Here is a 10584-nt window from a genome sequence, read left to right on the forward strand (position 1 = left end):
CTTCTGAGGTGGTGCACGTGTCAGTTTTTTTTTTCTTGGACGGGGGCATCCGGTTATCAGCAGCAGTAGAGCAAGCGGTGGGTGAGGGGGTGGGGGCAAATAGGAATAGAAGACCTAACGTGACTACCGCAGTGGGGTGGTTGATGCTCGACATGTATCTTCGTTTCCCCCCCCCCCCCCCCTTCTGAAATGCGTGGTGGCCAAGGACCGGGAATTGTTGCCATGCGTTCTTTTTGGGCGGGTGAGTGGGAGTACCCTGTACCCCGCTGTGCTTGTCAGGGGCCAGCGGCCCAGCTGCGCGGCCAGGGAGTAATGCTTCTTTTGCAATTCGCCACGGAAACTTGCAAGGAATACATATAAGGCGGAGAATAGGGGAACTTGGGATGAGAAGAAACCCATCCCGCAAGGAGGGTAACGGGTAAGGCAATCAAGGTGCAGGAGGCGAGAGCAAACAGGGAAAAAACGAAAGATAAAAAAAAAACGAAGAGAAAATGGTAAATGCCGAAGCTGAAAGTGTTTTTTTTTTTTCTGCGGGCAAGTCAACGGGGAAGTGAGTGTGTATATCCTTATGTATCTATGTATCAGTCCGTGTGTGTGTGGTGGGTGGGTGTGTCGGAGGGCACAGCAAGATGACGCACAAAAACAAAAACAACAGGTTGGAGGAAAGCGAAAGACATTACGATGATTTCCAAACGAAGTGATGAATGTCAGAAAATAAACCGAGAGAGCAGCGAAAGGGCCATCATATATTCGCTCCAACCTCGTAACAAACGGCAAAAGGCGTTAAAAAAAAGGGAAGGACAAGAGGGGCGAATTCCTCTGCTTCTTAAAAAGTATTATTATTATGCATATCTCCTCTATACGTATCTGGTCTTCTATTTGTAAGCTGGGGAGAGAGAAGGAGAGAGAGCTTATGTATATGTATGTATATATTTGCTCTCTTTTTCCTTTTTTTTTGCATCTCTTTTTCTGTGTAATTGTAGGTCCCAGGAATGCACTGGTGATAAGTTCACAATCCGCGTTGCAGTTGTGGTATTTGCTACTGGTTCCGTCACGATGTTTGTTGTTGTTTTATGTTGTTTTCCTTAATTCTTTATTTTTTCCCCCTTCGCGAGTGTAAGCAATCTCCGCTGCTTCTCCTCAACTTCCGGCGGGTGCTCGCAGCCAAAAGCGTCACAAGTTTACTGTTCCCCCTTGCTTCTTAAATGAGTTTTCCTTCTGTGTGTGTGTGTGATTGTGTCTGTGGAAGAGAATGTTTTTCCTTTCTAACAGCGGGTGCCTCTCTCGCTCCCACCGCTTCCCCCTTTCTCTACCCCCTCTTCTTCTTTTCTTACTTCATTTCTCTCGGTGTACGTCTTCGTTTCCCCCCCCCTTTTTTTGCTCATTTCAACCTCTTTTGATGCATTTTTTTCTTTTCTTTTATTGCTTCGCTTCTCTTTTCTCCCTCTTTCCTCAAAAACATGGATGCTACTGGCGGCCGTGAAAAGGCAGCAGGTACCATCCATGAACAGTGGTTCCCAGGGAGCGGCGGCTTTGCCTGTGTCGCTTGTACACGCGCCGGAGGGTCATTGCAATGGGGCTTCCCCGGCTGCTGTGGATCCTGCTACGTTTTCGTCTTCGTCTGCAATCCCCTTGCTGCCGAGTGTGATGCGACCGCTTTTCCACTTCACTGCCGATGACGCAGTGATTCTCGCGATGGAGTACAACAACCACAACAAGCTACTTGCTGTATCCACCTCGAATAAGGAGGTGTTTGTGGCGTCTACGCGCGACATGCCGCTGGAGGGGGTGCAGGCGGCAAACGGGGAACAGGTGCAGTGGAACCCTGCAGAAAACACGGTCCGCATTGATCACCTGCGCTCCCCCTGTACTCAGCTTGCATGGGCTCCTTGGCAGTACGGAATATACTTGGCGTGTGTCTGCCGTGGCCGACAGGTTCGGCTTTATCGGCTTTCACATGGTCGCTGGTCATTAGACGAGGAGGTGGCGGCGCAAGATTGCAATTCAGTGGCTTTTTCCGCCCATTTTACCATGGCATGTGTAACCGCAAAAGGCAAAATATTGATTTTTATTCAAGCAACGGTCAATGAGGAGAACACATGGACTCTCCACAGCACGTACTCGGACGGAGAGTACCATGGCGTGACGAGACAATTAAGTAGCCGTAGCCGCGCCATAAAGGGTTTCAATTGTGTTGCCTGGGATGACACAGGAACCTGGTTAGCAGTGGGCGATGATGAGGGGGAAGTTCGTGTTTTCCTTGTCTCTAATGAGGGTCGGAGTATTGGTGAAGTTGCCTACATATCGGAGCTTGTCTCAGACCGGAGTAAGGGCGTTCGACAAGTAGCATGGGCACCGGGGGCGGGACGTAGTTTTCTTATCCTTGCTGTGGTAGCTTCTTACAAGGTCACACTGCTGTTTTTTCAACGTGCTCGAGGAGGCGTGAACGCTGGCGGCAGCGGCGCACAGACGTCGGTGGGAACACAACTCCAGTTTATCACAAAAACAAGCATTACTATGGAAGAGGTAACAGAACTTTCTTGGAACATACATGGGGGGCGTTTTGCTACAGCTCACACAGATGGTGCGGTTTGTTTCTGGGCTGTGAACATTTCCTACCAAAAAGGGCGGCGAGGTTCTCTTGTTGACGTTGAAAATGCTATGGGTAGTAATATTAGTGGAAGCGGTGGGGCAAGTCACGTGAATGCGACGCAGCCCTATCGTGATTTACTCCTGGTGGCTTCTGTGAGCAAAATTTCTGGTGTGCATCCCTACCATGGTGGTAGGTAGGGGACCGGAAGTAGTCTGTCCACATCCATGAAGAGCTTACATAATGCGAGGGGATTACGCTATATATCGAAGGATGCGTAGTTTTTTTATGTTTTTTTCTTTTGTGTTGACGCGACTATCTTGTTACACCTCTTTATCTAATTGGCGTTTTTCTTTTCTTTTTTTAGACTGTGAGGGAGTTGTTCTTGCCCATTTGCCTTTTTTTTTTATTTCTGTGTCCCATTCCTTATTTGTCTGGTTTGTGTTTGGCCTCCGTGGTCCAGAGGAAACAGAAACATTCTTCCGACGGACCGTCGCGTGACAGATGCGCATGGGTGGGAAAGGCGGCAATGATAAAAGTTACCGGCTGCGGGACACGGGCCGGCGCCCGGGCGGTGTAAAACGACCTGCCGACAGAACTGAAACCGAGAGTCCCTCCGAGGTGGCGGTCGCAGCTACCGCAACGGTTGCCGTGGGGGACGATGAGACTTTTGACGTAGCCGCCGTCTCCGAGTCCCGTGTGGTCGCGCCGAATGAGGCCGCCACGAAGGGCGTGCAGCAGGAGGGGAATAGATGTGTGCCGGTGCCGCTCTCAGATCCCATTTACCGAATCATGCACGCGTTGCCGCGGTCAGACGTACTTGAAATCTTCAAATGCCGTTTTGGGCGTGAGGAATGTGAGCGGGCTGCGGCCTATTTTGATGGCTCTTATATGAAAAACCCGTTGCGTCAGCTTCGCCTGCAACTCGGCTGCGATCGGGCCACGGGGCTTCACCTCTTCTTTCCCAAGTTGCATCATCATAGGGGTACATTGCGTCTTATTGATTTGTCGCGTAACGACTTGGATGAGAACGACGTGGCGACGCTGACGCAGCTGCTCGAGCTGCGCGGCGACGACGCCCCGTCAAGTGGTGCGTCGTCGGCTTTGGAGGTGCTGGATTTAAGCTACAACCGTCGTATCGGAAACCGTGGGGCGTTGTTTCTTCTTGCTGCCTTACGCCACAATGATCGCATCCGCGCTGTAGTTTTAAAGGGGATATCCGTCGACGATAGCGGCGCCATTGCTGTGGCGCCGTTTTTACGGCAGCGTCCTCTGCCCCGGATGCCGGAGGACGACGAGGGTGTCACGTTTCAGGAAACTTCCTCGCGTCGCCTCCCCACCTTCTTTTTGAACCTGAATGAAAATCGGATTGGTGCTGCGGGAACGGTTGCTTTGGGGAAAGGGCTCCCTGCGCACGTCTCCCTTACGATGTGCAAGCAGCGTCCCTTTTGCAATAAAAAAGGATCCTCGAAATAACGTTTACGGCCTCGCTGTCAATGCAACAAATGCATTTTTATTTTTCCACGGAACGAAGCACGCCTAAACTCCCTTGTTTTCGCAATCCCGTTCATTCATTGACGTGTAATTATTATGCCTTTTGAGGCAGTGCTGCTGCTGCAGGTTGTTGTTGTTGTTGTTCTTCATTCGTGGCCCCTTGCTGTGTTTCGTAGCACTTCACATTAGTGGGAACGCGGAAGGTAGTCGTAGTTGTAGTGTAGTTGGCGTTTTGTGAGTGCGTGTGTGGGGAACTCCGGCTTGCTGGGTAAATGACGGACGCGGCACAGCTGCTGGGGGATGCCACGGATGTGTCGCAGTCGTCGGCGGTTGTGATCCTCAACACCCTTGTAGAGGAGGGGCGGCTGCTCGAGGAGCGCTCTGACTACCTGAAGCAGAAGTTTAAAGAACTTCACAACCGTGTGCTGGCGATATACAAGCGGGACAACTTCCTGCTGAAGCGTGCTCGCCAGCTACGGAGGGAACTGGACTCCCAAAAGGAGCAAATCGTGGCAAGGGGCAACAGTGCCGTGGAGGACGATGCAGAGATCCAGCGACTGAAGAAGCTGCTGCTAGACGCGGAGAAGGAGTTGTCGGATGCCCAAGAGCGGGAAAGCATTCTTCAGGTGGAGGTGCTGGAGTTTGACCGGAAGAAGCACACCATGCTGCTTGAGCGCGAGGACGCCCTCGCCGCCGAAGAGGCGCGTTTGCTCCCCCGCATGGAGGCCATTCGGGCGGAGATGGCTGCGCTTGGGAAGGAGATTGAGGAGATGACGACGGAGATGCAAACCATTGGCTCAAAGCGCGACGAAACACTGCTGCAGGAGGCGGAGTGCAAGGAACAGTTGACGCACTGGAACACAATCATGGCGGATGCCGCAAAACAGTTCTCTAATGTCGAGAAAGCCCCTGAGCGCGCACTTAGACAGACGGAGCTGGTCGTAAAAACTTACGAGGCCGCCCGGATGGAAATGCATGCCCTCGATGAGCGACTCCAGGTTCAAAGCGACATGATTGCAAAACTTGAACTGAAGAAAAATACACGTAGCACGGATTATGCCCAGGCGCTGGCTAATTTACAGAAACTTAGGGCGCAGTTAGACTCCAAACGCTCCACACTTGCGACCCTGAACACCTCACTAGAAATGGAGCTGGAGGCACGTCAAGGGTATCAGCAACGCATTGCGCAGCTGGAACAGCTAATCAAGACCACAAACATCGCGCAGGACAAAGAGGCTGGGGAGTTGGAGCACGTGCGTCGTGAAAAAGAACGCGTAGGCATGGAGTACTTGGAGTTGGAGCATGTAGTTGCCAATATTATTAGGGAGAAGAATGGAATCAAGGAAAATATTGCGGACGCCAAAAAAAAGATGGAGCGGGTACAAGCCAAACGCAAGCATAATCTTCAACGCCTTGAAGAGGCTCAGCGAGAGCTGGACCAGCGAAATCGAGCGTTTCTAAAGGAACAGGGCCGTGAGCAGGAGTTTGTCGCCAAGGCAGAGGCTGTACAGGAAGACATCGCGGCCATCAAGAGCGAGATTGCAGAGCGCGTCTCACAGGAGGAAGTAAAACGTCGAGAGACCCAAACACTGGTTGTTCGGCGGCAGGAACTCAACCGAGATTGCGGAAGGGAGAAGAGCCGAATAAAAATGGGAAAGAATGAGCTGCGTATGAAGGGGATGTACGTGGCTGATGTGCGTAAGCGGAAAGAAGAGTTGGAGCAGCGCTTAAGCAACATGATTGAAGTATTTCAGAAGGTGAAGGCGGAGCGTAGTCACAAGGCGGCGCAAATTCAAGCTATCACGCAGAAAATGACCGAAATGTCTGAGAAGAAGACAATCCTTGAAAACGAACTTGTCGTCCTTTGCCGTGAGTCGGCGCTCAAGGAAACGGAATTGGCAAAGAAGAAGCGTCATTTGCAGGAACTTCGTCAGCTGTGTAAAAATCTTCGCATGGAGAAAAATAAGCATCGCAAGAGCCTAGAGAAGGTGTGTGATGACGAACGCAATGTCAAGAATCAGGTGCGACGCGTAAATGCGCAGATTGCGGACCTCGAAGTGGAGATGGAGGATGTGAAGCAGGAGATACCATGACGTGATTGAGAGCCGCAACTATGCCGGAGTTCAACTCTTTGACCGTAACGATGAGCTTTGTGTCCTGTATGAGCGGGTGAATGCGCAGGAAAAGGTCATTAACGATGGTATGCTCATGAATAACGCCCGGGAAGAGGAAATACGCACACTGCGAATCAAACTTGCCGATCTTTACCGCGAGGTGGAGGTGGTGAGGCAGTCGGTTCCGAAAATAAAAGAGTTGGAGGAGCAGCTGGAGCAGATGACAGAAGATATTGACGACGAGCGGTGGAAGGTTGAAGTCCTTGAAAACGATCTGACAAACCCCAAAAATCCCTATCGATGGCGTCTCATTAAACGAACAACAGCAGGAAGGGATTTTCCTGCCGAGACGGAGAACACGATGCAGTCTGTAAAGGGGACAACGCAGGCTTCTGTGCTGACGCCCCGTATCCGCAGCGGCGTGGATGGCCCCTCTGATGAGTTTTTACACCTGCAACAGCGTTGCCAGGAACTAGAGGAGCGAGTGAATGCCATTAACGAACGTATTCGAGAGAAGGATTTAATTCTAGAGGAGGTGACAGAGCTCTCCTCTCGTCTCAGCGATCAGGCTAAGACCGGGCGCGAATTTACGCTGGCGCTTGCGAAGCAGGTGAATTCCCACCACAGCAGCATCCGGGCCAAAACGCGGCAGATGATGGCAACAGTTTCTGAGCTCTCCGTTTTTCAAGCCTCTGCTATTCAGCTCCAACAAGACGTGCAGCGACTAGAGGGCCTTGTTGAAGAGGCGGAGCGACTGATGGAACAAGGCGAGGCCCCATTTCTTGAGGCGGAGGAGCGCTATCTGCGGGAGGTGGAGGCTAAGCGGCGGCATGCAAGCATCTCTCGACGTCGAAAGGAGGTAGAAGCGGAGCTGACAGCGGCCTCTGCGGGATTAGTGACTACGGCAGAGCAGCGGCCTAATGCTTACATACCCGATGATGAATTGGGTGTCCCAAAGCCGTATGGCGCTCTCGTCCCGTTTAAGCCGACACCAACGCTGCAGTCTTCACGATTTTACAGGGGACAGGTGGAAGGTCATCAATCTAGGGAGGCACAGCCACGGCTTGGGAATTCAAAAGTGCCGGTAGATCAGGTCTCTAGCAGACGGTTTCATGCTTTTAAAGGGCCCAATCACCTTTCCGTTACACATTGATTTTTTTTTATTGTTCTTCCCTACTTTCTTGCGCAGAGTGTAAAAGAAGGACAAAAGGAGAGGAGGTACGGGGGAACGAGGAAAAAGAAAGAGAAGAACAACAGGCAATCTTGTTTTTTTTTTCTTTTTCTTTTAAAAAAATCTGTCTCGGTAAATTTTACCGGTCGACACTTGCACTGCTGGTGGGGTGCGTGTTGTTCTGAATGGTTGGAGAGAACATGTTGTTGTTATTGTTTGCTGTTATCACTTTATTGGGCGGCGAGTATGGTGCTTGCGGTGGAAATGTATAGGATTGACTGAACGAGTTACGTTTTTTTTTTTTTTTGTCTTCGTTTTGGTTTCTGTTTCTCTGAGAGATCCTTCTGGAGACTCACAAGGCAGAAAGACGAAGAAAAAAAAACGAACGAAGATGGAGATGTGCTGCATTGAGGGTATATATATATATGATGCATGTATATTTTTTGTTATTTTTTTTTTCTACCACTGATTCCCGATTCTTGTCGCTTCTCTCTCTCTTTCTCCTGTGACTGGCTTGTGCGTATCAATGAGATATATATATATATATATGTATATACACATATTTGGGGCTTTCTGCCTTTTTTTTTTGCGTCCTCATTTTATTGTGTTTTTGTTTTGGAAGGTGCCATCTGTGGGCTCCAATGTCTCGATCGCTCTGCGCCCCAGTTTCGCCGGATGGGATGCTGTGTTGCTGCGGAGGTTCGGTGATGCGGCGCTATTAGTGCGGGACGGGCAAAGGAGCCTTTGTGTTTCTCTGATCTCTCGGGAGCACGAGGAGCCTCGTCTGTGGGTGCCGGCCTGGGACCCCCAGGACTCTGCAGCGCGAGTGAACCAGCTGCTCCACGGCACTGGAACGCTCGAACTTGGGGCTGGTGATGGGCTGCAACTGACTCATCTGGGGGGCGTGGAGTGACGAGGATGGAATTCGCTTCCGCGTGGAGGTTGTCAACGCGTCGGAGGGGGCGTCCGCCATGGGCGCACAGGACCCACAACCTGCAAGCCAACCGCAGAAGAAACGGCGCCGCAAACTCTTGGTGCGAGTGGGGGTGAAACTGCGTGGCGTGCATTCGTGCGGCATCGCCTGGGGAAGCTGGTCGGGGTGCTCTCCTCTTGTCTGAATCTAACGTTGTTTACTACTACTACGTCCTCGGTGCCGCCTGCATGTGTCGGTGCTGTCACTGCTCATGCAATGTAATCTATGCTGGCAACAAGGACGCTCTTTCACGCTCACACTATCTTGCTCACTGTGCAGAGTGGGGTGTTTGCAGTAAAATACTCCACAATAACACAGCACCAGAGAGACACACAAAAAAAAAAGATCGTTTTTTTTTTCTTGGATCTCTACTTCTCTGTATCTGTTGGCACACCTCGTGTCTGTGCAATGGTCTCTCCTCCTCCTTCCCCATCCACCTTTTTTTTTCTTCTTTTTACTTTTTTCCAGTGTGTGGGGTACTGGGAAATAGAATCCTAGCCTGTCACCCATAGCTATGTTTAGCAGGGCTGGGCCAGCCATTGCATCGTGTCAGTGGTGTGCATTCTCGGTCCTGCGAGCGACGCTGTTGGCGTTCTGCACGCTTAATGCGGTGTGTGCCTTTTTATTTGCGTGGATGATGGATTCAACGGAGTTAGTGGTCTTTCGCATCCCGGCATTAGAGCGTGGCTGGGACTTGCGCGTCAAGGCAAAGGCTTGTCGTCGTGCTGGACTTTTTTTCATAGTTTTTCTCTTTCTCATTCTTTTCGCACCGTTCTGGAGCCTGTTGCGCGGTAAGTGTCAAGTGATTTCCTGTCGACTTCGGTTTCACGCTCACCGGAATTGTCGCAAAGTCGTGCCGCGTGAGCAGCATCGACTTCTCCAGTTCAAGCATAGCGATTCCGAAGGGGAGGAGTTGCTAGAATGCTAGTTTGTGTGCCTGAGTTGTTGTTGTTGTTGTTGTTTTTCTTTCTGTGTGTTTGTGCTTCTTGGAGGCAGCCCACGGGATTATTATTATTCTCTCTGGCGTTTCTTTTAACCTTTTGCCTCTCCATGCTCTGCCCTCTGGGCTTATGTGACACGTGTGTCTGCCTTCGCTTGTGAGTTTTTGCGAGGCAGATCGGGGACCAGGCGGTGGCGGTGGGGTGGGTGGGGGGATGACTAAAATGCCAAGGAAGGAACGGAGGTTGCCGGATAAAGCGACGAAGCTTCACGTGTAAGCTGTGCTGTTTGTTGTTGGTGTTGGCGCCGCCACATGCTCGTTTACAGGGGGGATGCGTAAGGAGACACCCATGCACGCATTACGCGTCCATGCAACGGCGCTGGTGGGGCAGTGGCGCCCCCTGGCCGGTGCGTATCGTTCTCCTGTCACTGGTGCACTTGGTACTGGCGTCGCTCACTCGCCAAGGCCGGGCAGAGAGGAGGTGAAGTGTGGGAAGAAAAGAAGAGCGCGACGATGGGGTGCAAGAAAAACAACAACTAGTAACATATTGGCAAGCCTGGAGTTTTGGGTGATGTTCAGCCCCGCGTTTCACCTTGTCTTTTTTTTTGTCATTGTTTTTTTTTTTTTTGCGTGGAAGTTACATCTCCTTACAGCCGATGTCGGGGAAGGTGAACGCGTACATAGCCTTTTCTTGCCTCAATGCAGTGACTGCGTTTTTCGTGGCGTGGCTGATGCACATTCGTATTAAGTCCTTTGCTATTGTGGCCGTAATCAACGAGTGGGACTTGGACGAGAAGGCAAGGGCGTGCCGTAATGCGGGGCTAATGTACCTCGTGCTGGCGGTGGGCCTCTTTCTCCGCTCCGCGTACAAGCGGCGTCGCGACCGCGCGGTGGAGCTGGAGGAGGACGAGGTGGAAGCGGTGGACCTGCGGGAGCGCGTGCCGTTGTTGTACTCGACAGCACTTGAACTACAAGAGGCGACGCCGCAAGGCGGGGTCGTGCGTTTCAGTACCGGATACGGCTCCAGCAGCACAAGCTAATAGGAGGAAGGGGACCCTGAAGGAGGCGGGAACGGCCCCAGCGAAGAAGGGGCAAACGACAACAACAGAACATGTACAACCTCAGCCTCGCTTCACGGAGGAACGTAAGGAGGGGTGGAGGGAACATGGGATGTTGGTGTTCTCAAAAAAGGAAAGGCAATGCAGGGTTGAAGGAGGACAGGGATGACTGGAATACAATCATTACAGAACGAAGAAACATGCATTTGAATCAATTGCCTCATTGGGATGTTATTTTCGTGTT

The 10584-nt window shown here is 51.4% G+C and overlaps 7 protein-coding genes across 7 annotated transcripts, besides 9 other annotated features; 6 read left to right on the top strand and 1 right to left on the bottom strand.

Moving 5' to 3' along the window:
* The first annotated feature begins 550 nt into the window (after nt 1-550).
* Nucleotides 551-613: a microsatellite.
* A 606-nt stretch (nt 614-1219) lies between these two features.
* Nucleotides 1220-1245: a microsatellite.
* Nucleotides 1246-1404: 159 nt separating this feature from the next.
* Nucleotides 1405-1442: a microsatellite.
* A 22-nt stretch (nt 1443-1464) lies between these two features.
* Nucleotides 1465-2790, top strand: Tco025E_07721 (uncharacterized protein; the record flags this gene model as incomplete). The annotated part of the gene is made up of 1 exon (XM_029374580.1): nt 1465-2790. One exon carries the CDS (start codon nt 1465-1467, stop codon nt 2788-2790), a length of 1326 nt encoding a protein of 441 aa, XP_029225315.1.
* A 304-nt stretch (nt 2791-3094) lies between these two features.
* Nucleotides 3095-4066, top strand: Tco025E_07722 (uncharacterized protein; the record flags this gene model as incomplete). The annotated part of the gene is made up of 1 exon (XM_029374581.1): nt 3095-4066. The coding sequence occupies one exon, from the start codon at nt 3095-3097 to the stop codon at nt 4064-4066; it is 972 nt and encodes a 323-aa protein (XP_029225316.1).
* A 144-nt stretch (nt 4067-4210) lies between these two features.
* Nucleotides 4211-4231: a microsatellite.
* Nucleotides 4232-4356: 125 nt separating this feature from the next.
* On the top strand, nt 4357-6177 carry Tco025E_07723 (coiled-coil flagellar protein, move backward only 2; the record flags this gene model as incomplete). The annotated part of the gene is made up of 1 exon (XM_029374582.1): nt 4357-6177. The coding sequence occupies one exon, from the start codon at nt 4357-4359 to the stop codon at nt 6175-6177; it is 1821 nt and encodes a 606-aa protein (XP_029225317.1).
* A 109-nt stretch (nt 6178-6286) lies between these two features.
* Tco025E_07724 (coiled-coil flagellar protein, move backward only 2) lies at nt 6287-7351 on the top strand (the record flags this gene model as incomplete). Its single annotated transcript, XM_029374583.1, has 1 exon — nt 6287-7351. One exon carries the CDS (start codon nt 6287-6289, stop codon nt 7349-7351), a length of 1065 nt encoding a protein of 354 aa, XP_029225318.1.
* A 110-nt stretch (nt 7352-7461) lies between these two features.
* Nucleotides 7462-7485: a microsatellite.
* A 175-nt stretch (nt 7486-7660) lies between these two features.
* Nucleotides 7661-7698: a microsatellite.
* Nucleotides 7699-7900: 202 nt separating this feature from the next.
* Nucleotides 7901-7932: a microsatellite.
* A 155-nt stretch (nt 7933-8087) lies between these two features.
* On the bottom strand, nt 8088-8447 carry Tco025E_07725 (uncharacterized protein; the record flags this gene model as incomplete). The annotated part of the gene is made up of 1 exon (XM_029374584.1): nt 8088-8447. One exon carries the CDS (start codon nt 8445-8447, stop codon nt 8088-8090), a length of 360 nt encoding a protein of 119 aa, XP_029225319.1.
* Nucleotides 8448-8856: 409 nt separating this feature from the next.
* On the top strand, nt 8857-9270 carry Tco025E_07726 (uncharacterized protein; the record flags this gene model as incomplete). Its single annotated transcript, XM_029374585.1, has 1 exon — nt 8857-9270. The coding sequence occupies one exon, from the start codon at nt 8857-8859 to the stop codon at nt 9268-9270; it is 414 nt and encodes a 137-aa protein (XP_029225320.1).
* A 13-nt stretch (nt 9271-9283) lies between these two features.
* Nucleotides 9284-9320: a microsatellite.
* A 555-nt stretch (nt 9321-9875) lies between these two features.
* Nucleotides 9876-9910: a microsatellite.
* A 28-nt stretch (nt 9911-9938) lies between these two features.
* Tco025E_07727 (uncharacterized protein) lies at nt 9939-10322 on the top strand (the record flags this gene model as incomplete). Its single annotated transcript, XM_029374586.1, has 1 exon — nt 9939-10322. The coding sequence occupies one exon, from the start codon at nt 9939-9941 to the stop codon at nt 10320-10322; it is 384 nt and encodes a 127-aa protein (XP_029225321.1).
* Nucleotides 10323-10584: the final 262 nt, after the last annotated feature.

Source organism: Trypanosoma conorhini, assembly GCF_003719485.1.
Source record: "Trypanosoma conorhini strain 025E chromosome Unknown Tco_14.4_contig_00622, whole genome shotgun sequence".
NCBI lineage: Eukaryota > Euglenozoa > Kinetoplastea > Trypanosomatida > Trypanosomatidae > Trypanosoma > Trypanosoma conorhini.